Here is a 16,903-nt window from a genome sequence, read left to right on the forward strand (position 1 = left end):
CAGAAGCGTATAATTTGATCAAAGTAGTGACCCCACTGTGGTAGAAAATAATGTTTAAGACTCAGCATTATATCACCTTTGCTAAATATCAGGGGCAAAAGATAGTTCACTTTCTTCTTTAAAATAACTCAGTGGAGGGGCCAGGATTTAGCTCAGTGGTTCACCACCTGCCTTGCAAGCGCAAGGTCCTGAGTTCAATCCCCAGTACCACAAAATAAAGTAACTCAGTGGTGAGGCCAATTTAAAGAAGAGTTGCCAAAAATCAATTTAGACATCAAAAATAAGAAGCATTACTCTGCTGCTACTACTTTAAGTTCTACTCTCATTCTTCTGAAAATGGAATTTGCACCAAATCATTTAAAAAAAAGGTTTGGAGTAAATAAAAGGCTAAAATGAACCTCCCTTTGATAATGTAAGTGTTGAGGTAAGTCCCTGCTATAGTTTGGATCTGAGAAGTCCCCAGTGGCTCAGTCCCCGGCATGGCAATATTGAGAGGTGGTGGCACCTTTAAGAGGTGGAGCCTAGTGGGGAGGTCTCTAGGTCATTGGGGGCATGGCCTCAAAGGGGTCTGTGGACTCTGGCCCCCTTCTACTTTCTTTCCTTTGCTGTCCTGTCTTGAGCTGAGCTGAGCTAGGCCGATCTACTCTGCTCCACCAGGACGTGCTGCTTGCCACAAGCCCAAAGCAACAGGGCCAACAAATCCTGTATCGGAAGTTCCAGAACCAAGTCCAAATAAACCTTCTCTTCATACGTTTATCACCTCAAGTCTCTGCTACACTGATGGGAAACTTCCTCTATCAATACTTCAAGAAAGCATCAGGAAATCACAGACACTGCATTTCACCCATTTATATGAAAACATTACCAATTCACCAACCTTGTGAATTTTCTAGTTAACAGCTGAAGAACTCTTCTCTTGGGATGGGCGAATGCATCATCTGCCATGGTGCCAAATAACAGGGGCTGAATTCTTTGCCATCATGCTGTCTCATTCTTGCCACCAGTAACAAATCACATGATGGCCTGACACAAAAAGCCTGAATTCAGAACTGATCTGTTTCAGTGTGAAGTGTCCTATCCCAGATGCAGAGGTGAATGGAACAGCCCCAGTATCTGTGAGGGCTCTAGAATACATCCTACCTAGGGATGGATCCCAGGGACCCAGACTCTCAAATTCTCCTAGAGACACTCTCCTTTTCTTTACCTCAGAGGGGTCTTGCCAGGTTGAGGTCAGACTTGTGTAGCTTTGGATCCCTTTTTGCTTATACCCTGCCCTCATGACAAGCTTCTTTGACATGAGAGGAAAAGTACATCAGGCAATTTCCTCAGTATAAAATTTCTACTATTTTATAACAAACAACATTTTTCTGGTTCACCTTTAGACAAAACAGACTTTAGATGACAATAAGAACCAAAAGCAAAAGATAAAATACACTTGCTAATCATTCAAGAAAAACACTAAAATATCTACTATGCATACGAGAGCAACTGCCAAAGTTTGCTTAAAAGTAAATCAAAGAGATAATGTTTGAAACATATGTCATTATTACTTACAAATACTATATTCCTTTACAATTATTTCTGTAACTCCCTCTAACCTTTTTCTTCTTTAGGAAAAAAACTACACTAAAATTAAAGACATATCTCCTGGGTGTATCATTATTTAAAAATATACATCTATACTACTTACTTGCTTTCTATGTCGACTTCACATTCCTGAAATTGGATTCTTCCTTTGTTGAAATTACCCAAGACTCACAAATTCTTATACCTAAATAATCCTTTTTTCTTTAAACAATTTTGTTTGTTGAGAATATTGGCATTCAATTTTCACTGCATGTAAAAGCTAAGCTTCTCTACTATCTAAGCAAAAATATCTTCCATAAATCCCTCACTTCTAGATGATAAACAGTATGTACAATCTCCACAAATAAATAAAAGTACATCCTTAAAAGGTTCTTCAAATAAAATAATTCTTCTAACCTTACTACTGTTAGTTGAAAAATCAGTACTTATCCTTGGGGGAAAATGTTTTGCCTTACTAAGATGAACTTGAAGTTTGATTACATTTTGTATAAGAAGGGTGTCAGATGATTTGACACTGGTGATTTGATTTTATTTATACTCAACAAATCTATTTTCCTACTGTTAAACTGTGGCCTGTGAAGTCCTCAGTAACTTGTCTACATTATGCAATGAGATAATGCTGGCTCTGGGACAAATAGTCAGGTTTGATAATTCCCAATACCATTTAAATAGTCTACATCTTAAACTTGGCCTCAAGACATTTTTAAACCGTACATGGTCTGACTCTAAGTTCTAATTATGAAATACCTAACTATCACACAGAACACCATGCTTAAAAAGAAACAAATCAATTGGAAAGCATGTTTATGGAGAGGGGCAGAAGAGGCTACCCAAAAAAATATATTCATGGATTATTTGATAAAGTCAGGTTAGACAAGCAAAAATGGTAGTAAATAAATGTCATGCTCTAAAACTGAATTTTGCAGATACTCTTCAGCATGGTTTTTCTATGTTTCACTTTTCACTGTCAGCTGTGAGCTGTTTCGAAGTGTGAAATCACCTAACAGAGGAAGCAAAGCTGTCATTTGACATCTGGGAGCGTGCAGATTGGGCTGCAGCGAAAAGTATTGTGGACTGCTTCAATTTACACACATATTCACCTGGAAATTCTCCAGTCTGAAGAGTATTCAGTGAAAACTAATAATGCAAATTTCAAGCATTTAAATTAAAAGGTTCATAATTGGGGAGAAAATAAAATTGAAGACACTAACATGGTACCATATCAACTTGTTTAAATCTGGAATGGGAAACTTAAGTGACCATACAGCATTAGCAAAATAACTAACATAATTGCACTTACTTGTGCTAGACCTCATATTAAACTCCCAAATATAGTCTCTTGTACTTTATACGGCTAACAGTATAAATGTGTTATTTTTCTGGCTGCTTTTTTAAAAACAAGAGTTAACATTGGTAAGAAAAAAATACTGGTAGCAAATGAAAAAATTAAATATTTCCCTGTCATCTTATTTACTTTCTCCTTTGTAACTAAAATGTACTCTGCATTAGCCCATGATAAAGCATATAAAATCCTCCGGCTAAAGACTGTGTGTGTATCTGTGTCTATGTTGTGTTCTAACAGAAATAAAATCAGACTAATTACAAGGAAGTCCTTTGGAAAAGAATACATAACCTACTCCAGTTCTTTTCTAAAATCTCTCATGATGAAAAAGAGAAGAACTTGTCCAAAAGCCTAATAAAGTACCTACGAGCCCCCTAAGGTGGCGATTAGACTGTGTGTATTTATACTGTCATGCTATATGTTTCCCTGCTCTGCGGACCCTTTCGATGCTCTCTCTCTTCTTGAGCTCCATTCTGTGTCTGCGGTAGGAGAGGAGCCCATTTACTGTGAGTGATACTTATTTAAGGTAAAACCTTGCTGCAGAACCATCCCAGATCACCTAAGGACAAAAAGTGGACCAAAGCGGAATGGGTTCTCCTTTGAAAGCAGGGCTGGGTTTCATCAGTGAATTGTAGTCTCAAGACCGGGATGGGTCTGCAGCTGCAGCCATTTACATCCTGGCTTTTCCACAGATGTAGACAGAGAGAGCTCCATGGCTTTTGTCTTTTTCTTGCTGGGTTTGTTTCAATATTTAAAAAGAGAACTTTTTTAAAAGGCCTTAGATTTGTTGCAGAAACTTGTAGGCAGTGGACTTCTTTGGCCATATATGTTGTTGAAATGACTGGGACGTTTTAAAATCTAAGAACACAAAGTTGGCAAAAACTATTCTTAAATAACAGAAGGTGATCATTTGCATTTCAAAATTTATCTATCTTGCTTTTCCCTCAATTATACCAAAACATGTTGATTCACAGGTTTCTGTGTGTGGTTTTTTTTCTGTTTTAAACTTATTTATAGAGCAGAATAATGGCCCCCCTGCTAGTTTGGCATTTGCCCAAGTTTCTGTCCATGTAAATCGAATCTGTTACTGGAAATTTTTCTCAAAATATAAAGGCACATCACTCACAAGATAAAAAGATACACTGCTGATATTATAAAGTACAGGGCAGGTGGATAATGTTTTTAGGACAAATATGTGATAAGGATTCCCAGGAGGGGGGAGTGGTGGGGTAGAGGCTGCATGCTGTTTAAACAGACGTGAACGGTTCTCATCATAATCTTGTGAAAACTTTACTTTCCAACCAAACATTAGCTGCCTGACATGCTTTAGAGTTACTTGCACAGTAATACTAAGGTTAGGGCTGGTTAGGAGAGGGGAGGAGGAGCTGCTAGGGGAACTAATTCAATCCCTGCTGTTTCTAAGGATATATCAAAAGAGCTAAGTATTCTACTAGTTACTAATTTTTAAAGTTTTTATTTATTTTTGTGGTACTGGGGGCCTCTGAACTGTGGAACAGCCCCAGACTTTTAATTTTTTTTTTTATTTTGAAAGAGGGTCTCACTAAGTCACTTCGGTTGCCCAGGTTGGCCTAAACTTCCAATCCTCCTGCCTGTCTCCCAGAGTGCTGGGATTACACTGAAACAATGAAATACTATCATTAATCCCACCACATAAGAAAAAAGAGGAATGCCTACCTATAGTTTTTATCAGTACCACTGCTATTTGGTCTCATTAAAAACAGTAAGTTACAGATTGTGGCAATAAATCCCCTAGTATTTTAAGCAAAAGGTGGAGAGCACCTAAGAGTTGACTGAGTTCCCTGACTCTCTAGGGTTGAATCATCTAAATTAGAATACTGGCACTACTTTTCTGTTAAGACCATGCCTAGTTTTGTTTCTCCTTGTTGCTAAGCTAAGAGGACCTTGGACAGGCAAAACTTTCCATATTGTTCAATGCATGACCTAATAATGGAACACTTGTGCAACTTACAAAGCTTCAAGGGACAATTCTTTCATGCAAATAATTACAACAGAGCCCCTCTTTAGACTCTAGGGGCCCCCAAAAAAATGCTAGTGAAGGACAACCTGAAAGAGGACAGAAAAGGGAAAAAAAAAAGAATCCATTAATGGCACACTGCCACCTGCTGGTATACTACGAGAATCGTGATTGAGAACAGTATTTCAGGAGAGAAAACTGAAAGTGTGCATCTGTTGATAAATGTAGTATTGTTTTATCCCACGATTGCATCTCTCAGGATGCCATGGTACTCTGAATATTAAACAAGCTCTGCTTAAGACTAAAGAAAAATAATCTGCTAGAATGTCAAAATACCATTTTCAATATAAAAGTAACAATAAAAACAGGAAATAAGCAGTCAGTTATAAACATAATGTCTCACAGATGTTTGATTTTGTTCTGTGTTTTACACTGCACTTCAGGATGTAAGAGACTTCACTCAAAAGAACTCCCAAATTTAATTTGGATCATAAAACCTCCAAATTTTCATAATTAATAAATATTTTATGTATATTGATGAGTACCTAAAACATTATTTCTTATCAAATTAGAAAGTCAGGGGCTCTGTAAAACCAAGAGTCAGATGACTATAATAAAGTGATTTCACTATGAAATTGTTTTGTTCTCACATTAACTGTATCACACTAAGATGGTTTCAAAAACCAGTATCATGTTATCTATTTGAGAAAAAATGTAGGTGTACTTTGTTTTCTCTAGGAAAAAAGTTAAATCAAAGAGTCCTTCTTTGGGGAAAAGATAAAGAAAAAAATATGGGAAAAACTCTTTAAAAGAAAAGAGTGAAAGTTCTCAAATGGTTGTTTGGGGGAAGTTTAGAATATTTGCTGTGTAGGTTGAGAAGTTTTTCCCATTCCTCAAAACAGAAGTCAATTCTTTTTTTTTTTTTTTCTTTTTTGGTACCAGGGATCGAACTCGGGCTCTTGGAAGGCAGGCGGCCAAACCACTGAACCAAACCCCCAGCCCCAGAAGTAATTCTTAACAATGACAGTTACAGCTAAAAACAATAAAGCTTAAATCCTAATTATAATAATTTCCCATTAGCAAAACTAAACAAGATTAACTGATAACACACAGGCCATTCAACACTGTATTGAAGCCAGGTGTGATGATGCACACCCATAATCCCAGCTACTCAAGAAGCTGAGGCAAGAGGATTCCAAATTCAAGGTCAGCATGGACCAAAACACAAGCCCCTGTCTCAAAAAATCAAAAGGGCTGGGACATCATTCAGTAGTACAGCACTTCTGAGTTCAATCCCCAGTACTTTCCGTAACCACAGGGGATCAACAACCAAGATCTTGTTAACACAATTAATTTAAAACTCCTTTGAAGGTCAAGGGGTAGCAAATGAAGCAACTCCAGTCATTCAAAGAGGCTAAGTCCTGGGCAAAAAGTGAACAAACGTTCAATTCAAATAGATCCCAATCTGAACTCACAATGGAAAATAACTCAAACCCAGTTCATACGTTTAAGCTACTTAAAACTGCCAACATAGGATCACATGGTCACAGAAATAAATCTCTAATTTTAAAAACATAAACACAACACAGTAAGGACAAGAGAAACCTGTTGGGACAAATATTGGCTAAACAGGCTATTTTTAAAACCAAGAACCTGCTTCCTAATTACCTCAAATATAGAATGAACTCTAAAATGCCAGGTTGGCTCTTCACAGAAATGACATTGTATTTTTTAATACTCTTCGTTTTTATCCATTTTTTAGCCTTATGAATTTTACTCTTAAGTCTGCTACCTCTCACAATGTATAAAAAATCATTCATGTAAAGACACTCCGGATATTAAAAGGTTCTTCTAAACACTAGGTTAAGACGTTTTTAACAATCCATTGTGAAGGAAGCACGAACTCTTAACAAGAACGGCACATATAGACATATATACATGCAAATACATATCTGTGGGTTATGTAATGTTTTATCTTGTAATTTTCTTTTATGGAAGATAAGAAAAGAGAAAACCAAATCCAACACATAGGAGAACTGCTAGTGAAGCAAACAACTTCTATAAAGAAACAAGAGCTGCCAAGGCATTTTTTCAAGGGAAACATTTTAGGAGATTGCTCTAACCTGGAGCACAGTACATTCTCTCTATGGCATCGCTGTCACAGGAATCTTCAACCTCACTCCACCTGCTAAAATACGTTAGCTGAATGTGTCCTAAAAACAAAACGACAGGAGAAATCAAAACATTTTTCTCTTCCATTTTCTGCAGAAGTGAACTGTAATTACTCCTTTTGTAGCTAAAAACAGTATCATTAAGAATAATGGCATCATTAAGTACTAGAAGCTATTACTGGGGGTGAATTTGCCGCACTGATAATGAAGCTCTAGACAGGAAATGAAGATACTAATTACAAGATAAAACGCCTACTCAGTTAATTGGAAGCAACAGCGAATAAAAAGAAATGCATTTGCAAAAGTTCCTGACCTCTATCATTCAATAAGATGTTGTTTGGGTTCAAATCGCGGCACACAATTCCCTCTCTGTGTAAAGCATCAAGGGCTACCACCATTTCAGCTGCCCATCTTTGAATGCAGTCCTCTGGGATATAAAACCTGGAGTTTAGTGCTAATTTTTTATCAAGGTCCTCAAAAATCTGATGGATTTCCTTGTCTCCTTCCAGGGTTAACCCACTTTCACCCTTGGTCTCTGAGTTTCTTTGGAATAAAGAAGTGGCCAAGTCATCAGTCTGATCTGTAAACAGTAGAATCTCTTCTGTTTTTAATGTGTCTGTATTCTCATTATATTTGTTAGCACCTGAGAGTGTCTGGAATAAGCTTTCTTCTACGTTGTCTACAGTTAAGGCCAACTCAGTTACTCCGAGTCCTCCAAACTTAGGATCTGAATTATGCAACAAAGACAGGTCTTCTGAACTGCTAGGATCAACACCTGCTGCAAATAACAGCCCCAGGTCCTCCTGGACATAGTGTGTCTCGGACCTAGAGGGGCCACTCAGCTTCTCTGAACCTTCCTCTTCAGGGGCTTGGCATTGTTCAGTACTAAGCCGGAGGCCTAGCACATCCGGGGCCTCCAGCAGCTTATTTTCTACTCTGCCTAGGGAAGTCTGTGTAAACTTAGTAGGCCCTATAGCTACAGCTTCTTTTGGTGGCTCCAATTCACCAGGTAGATTTACAAGAAGATCAGGCCTTCCTTCATCAGTACCAGTGATATCATCAAAAGCTGCATCTTTAAATGAAATAACTGGGACCGAGTCATCTGATCCCCTGCTAATGGTGTCCAGAGCTGTAAACTCGACTCTACTTTCATTGGCATTAAAACTCTTGGAAATGTGGTCTCCATCTGGAAGACCAAAGAACGGCTTCAAGGGTTCTGATTTCAGACTGTACAATTTTTCTCCAAAATCGAGTCCCAGAAATTCATTTGCACTGTCCTTACTATCTATTCTAAAAAATTCCATGGGGCTATTCTTTGATCTGCTAAGGGAATCACATGTTCCAGGAGAAGGAAGTGTTTCAGAGTCCTCATCTCCAGGGAAGAACTTCAGCTCCTGAGCTCTCCGTTGTGGGCTGGAGCAGGTGCTGTCGGCAGCAAGGCATGCTGGGAAGCTCTGGAGGGCTCTGGCATCAATATCCTTCCCCTCAGACTTCCCGAAGGGCTCCTCATTCAGAGTCCCTGGTTCAATCTTTTCTTGACCATATTCATTGCATAATGTTAAATAACTAGTAGTGCACTCTTCTTCTGAACTTGATCCAGAATCTGGCCATTTTGGAGAGCTGTCTTGGCCATCGTCTTCATGGTTGCTGTCCTCTTGAGAACTTGGAGTAAGGCTGGTCTTCAGAGGCAAAACTCTGAGCATGCCTCCCCCATCACTTCCTCTGGACTCAAAGCTGCTGCTGTCCTGAAGGCTGGAAGCTGGCTGCTGCAGGTGAACCTTAGCAAGCGTGGACTTCTGGACTTCCTTGGTGTCAAAGCTTTCTTCAGGGCTTCTATTTAGAAATTTACTGATATACGACCAGAGCTTGCCACCTATGAACAAGTATGACAACAACAAAAAATTAAGATCCCCAAACTGATATTTATTTAAGCCACTAGAAAAATCAGGTATTCTAATAATCAAATACAAGTCAACGATACTTATTAATATCAAATGTGCTGTAAGACATATTTAATAAAATATAATTTTAAATGTTGTTATTACCAAGTATGATTCCACATGTATCTTCTGATATGAACTATTTTTAAAATAACAACTTATTTCTTCTTCTGAAGGAAATCAGTTATAACAAATACTAATATGAAATCTCACAGCTAAAATCTTGCTTTAAATATTACTTCATCTTAGAAACAAACGATTACATTCTGATCTGTTTATGTAATAACTGAGCAAGCAGAAATATATAATGCTGTTTAAAATTGTATGGTACTATTGAAAAACTTAACAATCATTGCATTTTGGAAAGGCCCAACAGAGAATCAGAGGGGGAATTTAGCATTTGTATATGTTATGCCTTTATAAAGGACATATTAATAATATGCCCCTATTTATGCTCCCTTCTACATGGACTGTATAAAACAAGTAAAACTCTGGGGGAAGACTAACTGGGCAGCAGTTAACAAGATAAACTACACTAATATCATATAAATCACTTTTACAAAAATCAAATAAACATAAGATAATCCAGAGTCTTTTAGATTTGTACTAGTTTTGTTTTGCAGGGCTGGGAACTAAACCCAGGGCTTCCTGCACGCTAGGCCAGTGCTTCCCCCCAAGGTACATCCCAACCCATCCTTTTACCAGTAATAGATGATATGCAGTTATTTTACCATAATTTTCTTTTGTTTTCATCACTAAAAACTCAGAATTTTTGCTAACTAGAATCTTTACATAAAAAATTATAATAAGTATTTAACTGCACTGGTTAAAAAAATCATCAAAACAAGTATGCGGGAATCAGTAATCTTCATGACCTAGAATCTCTAATTTAAGTGCACACAAGTGTTTATTTACTTTGGTTACCTGATTTAACTTGAGGTAGCAATGAAGAATTGGTTCTCCTTAGTAAATTTTTTAAACTGTTTTTAAGTTAAATATATCAAAGAAGGATCAAAGAAAAAGTAAATTTGATCCAGAAATCAAAAAACAAAAGATGCAGCAGCATACTTTGTGAAAGTATACATAACTATAGTCCAAGAATAAAAGTTTATTAATAAAGCACTAAAAATAAATTCCCATAATCATGTGCAGCAGATAATTTTTCAGAACTTTTTATTTTACTACTAAGCATCATATAACTAAGGCAGCTAAATCTTTAGAAAAATAATCGGCAGTCAATTAGCGTACGTAAAAATTGAAAGTATCCAAAAAACTTGTTTCACTTTTCATTTCAACAAATTCAGTCAGTACATAAAGCACTTTAGCCTGTACTTAACATAGACTAAATGGGTTGTGATACAGCACTCATGATCTAAGTCTCAGCAATAACCACGCTGTGCATAACACTAGAGGGTTCTGTCCCTCTTTCTGATGAGTTCAGGTTGAGCTCCAAATATGATTGTCCTGAGCTCTTAAAATAGATGCCTTCTCTTTGTGGCAACAGTCATTATTTTTTGTCGGGGTGAGTTAGTTAAAGGAAAACTTTCTTTTTTGATTTCTTTTAAGTGAATATCTAAACTTTTGTGGGGTTCCAACCAGTCACCGGGCAGGTGCTTTTGATAGGTAACTGTCTTAATATCAATCCTAGGATTCTCATTTCTACCAGTGATCTAGTTAATAGTCTTCCACCCTTGGTAACAGTAGTAAAGATGCAACTTTTCCCTCTCATTTTCTCTTAGCTAATTGCTTTCTGTCCTCTTTAGAATACATTCAGTGCTTTACAATTCCCTGTGTTCGAGCTAATGAGTAAGAACTCACATTCGATTTTCAAGCCCACTCACAAAAGGCGCTAGGGATTGACTCGCTAGTTTTGTCTTTTGACAACAATAGCCACATTCTTCTTATCACAAATGTCTATGATGTGACACTCTGATAATAGCCTGAACCTGACTGAAGTTGAGATTCTTATGCAATCCAAATAAAATGGCACTGGGGGTTTCCAAATCTCCTAGATGATGACTACATCTCTTCATCTTTTTGTGCCTACTTTCCATACAGTGCAGGTCATGGCAGGCACCTGCCCAAAGCCGTCCCACCAGATGACACCTCAGAAGAAGACGCGCCATCCCGCACAGACAGCACCCGCCTCTGCAAGCTTCCAGGGGTCAGAAAGAAACACTGCCTACAAAGTTCTACAGTAAGCTCCATTTGCCCTTAGGCCAACTCCACCTGGATGAGCTACTGAAATCTAAAATTCAATGTACTTAAATTATTTTTTACCCCCAAATTGGATCAAACTTGGATTATTCCTCTTCTTTGCTTTGGGATAACAACGGAGTGCCAGCTAGACCATACCTGAAGTGCCTGCTCTATCATCTAGCACAGTAAACTAATCTTCCATTTTATCACTGACTTTATCACATCCTTTCTCCATTTAAGAACTCAAGCCCATGCCGGGCATGGTGGCGCACGCCTGTAATCCCAGGACTCGGGAGGCTGAGGCAGGAGGATCGCTGTGAGTTCAATTCCAGCCTGGACTACATAGTGAGTTCCAGGTCAGTCTCAACTACATAGTGAGACCCTGTCTCAAAAAACCAATTAAAAAAAAAAGACTTGGCCAGTTTTATAAGAGCAAGAAGCAATTTAAATAAGTTCAGGGACCATTTTCATCTCCAGAATTAAGGATTATTTTAATGTTACATCATTGCCTTTTCTCTTTTACTTTCCTTTTTAGTTTTATTTTAGGATTCCCTATTTTTAATGTTCATACAGAAATTTCTTTAACTGAAACACCAAATAGTTTCTTTGGTGTGAAAAACTATAATAGTACACAGGATGCTAATGAGATAATTAATAATGTGAACTAGGAAGTAAAGGGCTAAAGGTGTAGGGAAAGTGGGAAGGGTGGGGGAAAGGTAATACGGGAGAGGAAAAAAATGAGAAACTGAAAAAATGGAAATAAAGTGTTTGTAAATGGTGAGGGGAGGAGGGGGTGAAGGGAGGGCAGGGACAAGAGGAAAAATGAGAATCAAGACCTATTATGTAAAGGTACAGGATCCCAATGATGAATGTAACTATACTGTATACCTAGATTGTACCAATAAACTCAATTAAAAAAACGAACTCAAGTCCCCTCGACCTACCGAATTGTATACCAGCCCCACATCGAGACTTGAACCCTTCAGGAATACAGTATCAGCTCACAATTGCATCCTCCCCTTCCTACACAATTCCTCCAAACTGGGATTCCCCTGCAGAACTCAGCCTGGGCTTTCTTGATACTACATTTAGCACTTAGGATTTTTTTCCCTACTAATTTCAAAACCCTACCCAATCTTGAAGGTGCTTGAGAATTTGTTCTCTTGGACCAGCTTCTTTGTATTCCCTCACTCACGAAGTCACTATCTTCTCCAAGCCCTTTGTATCACTTCATCCCTCATATGACATTTACAACATTCTATTTTATATTATGCTACTTTGTTTCTATAAGCTCCTTTACCAGATAGCAAGGTCTTAACAACTGCAGCCAGGGGACTCTATCCTGTATGTAAAATAGTTATTAAATAAATATTTATTAAACTGAGTTATAAAAAGATGCCATCTTTACAAAAAATTTTTACAAAAATTTTTAAACCTTTCAATGAAGAAGGTCTGTAAGTATTAATGTCATTTTAGGAGGGTCAAACTTTCATTCTATTTTAAAACTAATATAGTTTTAGTGCAACATTTTCAGAAAATATGGAAAACAGAAAGAAAAGACAAAAAATCAAAATCATCCATAATCCCACCATCTAATGGTAAACACTATTAAACCATTACTATATTTATTTTCAGCTTCTTATTCACAATTAACATCAGCTTGTAAATATTTTCTAATTTTCATGAGAAAGTGAGCTTCAGTGGCTGCACAGCACATCCACGTGGTAGGTATTATGATGTATTTAAATGTCCCTCTGTTGGACATTTAAGTCACTTCCAGTCTTTTACTATTAGAACTACAATAATAAATATTTTTACATACAAATATTTGGCATCTCCGATTATTTTGTTGGGACAGAATCCCAGAAATGAAAATACTGAACCAAGAAGCATGAACATTTTTAATGTGTTTGCTATGTGTTGCTAAACTGCTTTAGCAGAATCCGATCCTTTAAGCTATGCATAACAGCACCATCTTTACAGTGAGCTGCCCGCGTTAGATACTGGCAAGTTTAGCAATTGGATTAATCAAAATGGCAACCTATTTAATTTCCAATGCTTTCATTATTAGATAAAAATTTTAAATGTGATCACTGGCGTTTTCTTTATGGAATCTGTTCCCAGCCTAAATAAGTACCCTAGCGTGAATTATAAACACTGTATTTTCAAGGCAGAAAAACAGTTTTAACTCTTTCTCATTCTCCGTTGAGAGCCCAGTGAAACTGAATGCTCATACAGAACTAAAGAAATGAAATTTTGGTAAGAACTCTCCTTTTTTCTTAGTTGTAAAATCAGGAAAATCACAATCTCCGAGAACACATTACTCCCTTTGAAATTTCTCCACCACAAAAACTGGAGGGGTTTTTACTTTCTGCAGAGTTAAGATCAGGTCTAACAAACCTACATATCAACATTATTATTTTAACAATAGTAACACTGGCCTTAAAAATTCTGCTATTCCTAAACCACAAAATACAAATAGGAAATACCAAACTATTTGTAATTTCAATTTCACTAAGCCCTTTTTGAAGCATATAAAATTGCAATTATTGAATCATCTTAAGCTAAAAACAGCAATTCATGAGGTTTAATTAAAACTCTTGTCTGTCATATTTTAATTTATTGGTTTTCTACAAGATTGCACAGTAAATGTGTTAATATGCTTGACCAGAATTTGGACTTTAAAAATTTAATATATATGACAAAATGCGGTTATAGCATTGGGAGAAATCATCTTTTGACCCAGAAATTCTATTTCAAGACATCTGTCCTACAAATAATTCTAAAAAATAAATTTAAAATTTTAATTTTTAAAAAATTAAAATGCACAGGGCCCTGCCCAAGCCCTCAGTGAAGGAGACCTGTTTGTTCTGCTTTGGTTCCACATTTTGGATAGAGCAAAAATTTTGGCTGGGCTGGTTTCACTACAGATTTGAGACCAGCTACTACTGCTATCCCCTAGGAAGAGGGGAAGGACATGAACACGGTGTCCCATTCCCATACCCAGACGACAAACACAGAGCTGCCAAACATTTTTTATACCCAATGAGCCTAGCGGGAAGGAAATGTCCACCCTCAGAGTTTTTTTTGAGGAAGAAGAGCTGTGCATAGGCCGTATACTTTAGAATCTATTTTACTAACTGGCCTGTTTTTGGTCATGTTACCCCAAAAAAAGTTTATATATGGAAAAAAGTGTAAAAATATTTATGTACAAGTAATGGAAACAGTTTAATGAGGGAGTAAATTATCTAGTGAGAGAGTAAATTAGTGAGGGAATAAATTATGGTAAAACATTTTGTATCTACTCAAAAAAAAAAAAATCATCACAATATGCACAAATGCATAGCACTCACCACAAGCCAAGGACTATTCTAAGTGCTTTCTACACACCAACTATTTAATCTTCACATCAATCCAAAAGGTCACTATTTATTATGTTCTGGTTTACAATGAGGAAACGGGCACAGAAAGATTAAGTAACTTACCCAAGGTCTCACAACTAGTAATAGCAAACCAGCACTGTGCTCCTGTAGCCCAGCTCAGAACCCATGTTTTTAACTCCACAACACTGCTTCCCTCAGCACAGACCTGAACTCCCAAGAGAGGTGCCCAAGGCACACGGCCAAGATGGGCAAACACAGTAAAGCAATACAGTAAGAACCACTTAACATTAAAAAAAAAAAACAAGTAGGGAAAGTATGTTTACACACAGAAAACTGTTAGAAGGCAAACACAATAAAAGTGTTTTAAACGTGTTTACTTCTGGGGAATAGGGCTGGGCATTAGAGTGAATAGGGAGAATTTTTATGTTTCTATACTTCCATATAGTTTGGATATATTTGCTTACAGATGAGCTTTATAATTTAAAAAACTAGTTCATAAAAAGAGAATTATTTTACCACACAAGTCCTTAATGGCTTTGGGAAGACATCCTTCCCCGCTCCTGTTTGGTACATCCACACTCTGGGCTTTTGTAGCCTGGATCTTCTGACCTAGTCATTCTTCTCTTCTCCAGCTCACCCAATACTATGGAGCTCTCTGTAGCACTGGCATCTATGTGGGGATTAAGACCCAGGCTCTCATTTTAGAAGCTTAAACACTCACCACTTGGTCAGAATATATTGGTTTCCCACTTTCTCCTTCAAAGAGACTTCAGAGATTCATCAAAAGGAATAATAAACCTCTCCCCTAAAATCTTGTCTGTGACATCCCACTTCCTTCTCAATACCACCTGGATATTTAATAAGCATCTCCAACTCAAATGTCCAAATCAGATTCTGATTTTTCCTTCTAAACCTATTCCTCCCTCAGCTTGGTAATGGAAGCCCCATTCTTTCAGTATTTCAGACACGGTGGCGGGCCCCTGTAATCCCAGCATTCTGGAAGGCTGAAGCAGGAGGATTGCAAGTTTGAGAAGAGCCTGAGCAACTGCAATTTAGTGACTTCAACTCTTCGTTAACTGTAAACATACACACACAGAGGGCTGGGATCTAGCTCAGTGCAAAGGCCTTGGGTTTAATCTCAGTACCACCAAAAAAACAGAGAGATAGAGATAGAGATGGCCAAATATCCTAGAGTCATGCAAGGTAGAATCACGTAGCTCTGCATTCAAAATTATTCAGACCCCAGGAAAGCATCCAAATATACATACACACACACACATATATATACCCTAATAACTTTTCCTCACCACCACCACTCACCCTCCTATGGTATGACTATGTCCCCCAAATGCTCATGTTTTGGAAGCTTGGTACTCTCAGAATGGAGCCTGGCAGAGGTCATGGGGTCATGGGTCATACTCTCAGAACAGAAGGGATTTGGTAGTTCTCAGGGGACGTGGGTGGCTCTGGCCTCCTGTGTGGCCCTGTGATCCCCTCCTCTCACACACATTCCCACTGCTATGATGCCCTGACCACGAGGTCCTCGTCAAAACTGAGCAGATTCTGGCGCCATGGCCTGGAACCTGCAGAACCTTAAGCTAAATAAATCTCTCTTCTTTACTGAGTACTCAGCCTCAGGTATTTTGTTATGCTACTAGAAAATGGACTAATACAAACACAGCTTCCAAGCACCATCATTTTTAGCTGCATCACTACCACGCCCAAGCTGGTCTCCCTGCTGCTGCCTCTGGCCGCCTAGCTCCTGTTTTCCACGTGACAGCCACCAGGATCCTTGTGTGGCTCCATTGCTCAGCACTAGACAGGGGCTTCCTCTCTCACACAGAATACCAGGTGAGCTCCAACAGTGGTCTGTGCAACCACTGAAATGTGTCTGTCAATAAGGTCGCCAGCCTATAAAACACAGAAACTCCCCTGCTCCTCTGGTACACCCTTCTCCCTCCTTTATTTCTCTCTGTAACACCTATGGAGAAAGTCTCGTGTTTGCTTACTGTCTGTTCCTTCTCTGTCATTCTATAGGTCCTGTGCAAGCAAAGTCTTCTGCTTCGTGCACTCTAAAGCACGGTGCCTGCAGACCCATAAGCACTCAACAAATTTCTAACTGAATGAGTCATAAAAAAGAAAGAAAATGAGTCCATAAGATTCATGTAAATCAAAAATATTTCTGTAAGCAGTAGGAACTGAAGCTACAAATCATAAATATTTAAGCATTTGTATTATGGAGAAAACAACTGTTCAAGATTTACCGTTTCTGTAATAAATATTTA

The 16,903-nt window shown here is 37.9% G+C and overlaps 1 protein-coding gene across 8 annotated transcripts in view; it reads right to left on the reverse strand.

The window, feature by feature from the left end:
• Positions 1 to 16,903, reverse strand: part of Rps6kc1 (ribosomal protein S6 kinase C1) — a 160,071-nt gene that overhangs the window by 21,192 nt on the left and 121,976 nt on the right. For all 8 annotated transcript variants that reach the window (XM_010642536.3, XM_033762046.1, XM_010642537.3 and 5 more), the window contains 2 exons: positions 7,410 to 8,969; positions 7,049 to 7,138 (listed from right to left, as the gene is read on the reverse strand). In XM_010642536.3, coding sequence (XP_010640838.1) covers positions 7,049 to 7,138; positions 7,410 to 8,969 — 1,650 coding nt within the window. The remainder of the gene's footprint in view (positions 1 to 7,048; positions 7,139 to 7,409; positions 8,970 to 16,903) is intronic.

The sequence above is a fragment of the Fukomys damarensis genome, unplaced genomic scaffold (assembly GCF_012274545.1).
Source record: "Fukomys damarensis isolate Sample0158 unplaced genomic scaffold, DMR_v1.0_HiC HiC_scaffold_11, whole genome shotgun sequence".
Lineage (NCBI taxonomy): Eukaryota > Metazoa > Chordata > Mammalia > Rodentia > Bathyergidae > Fukomys > Fukomys damarensis.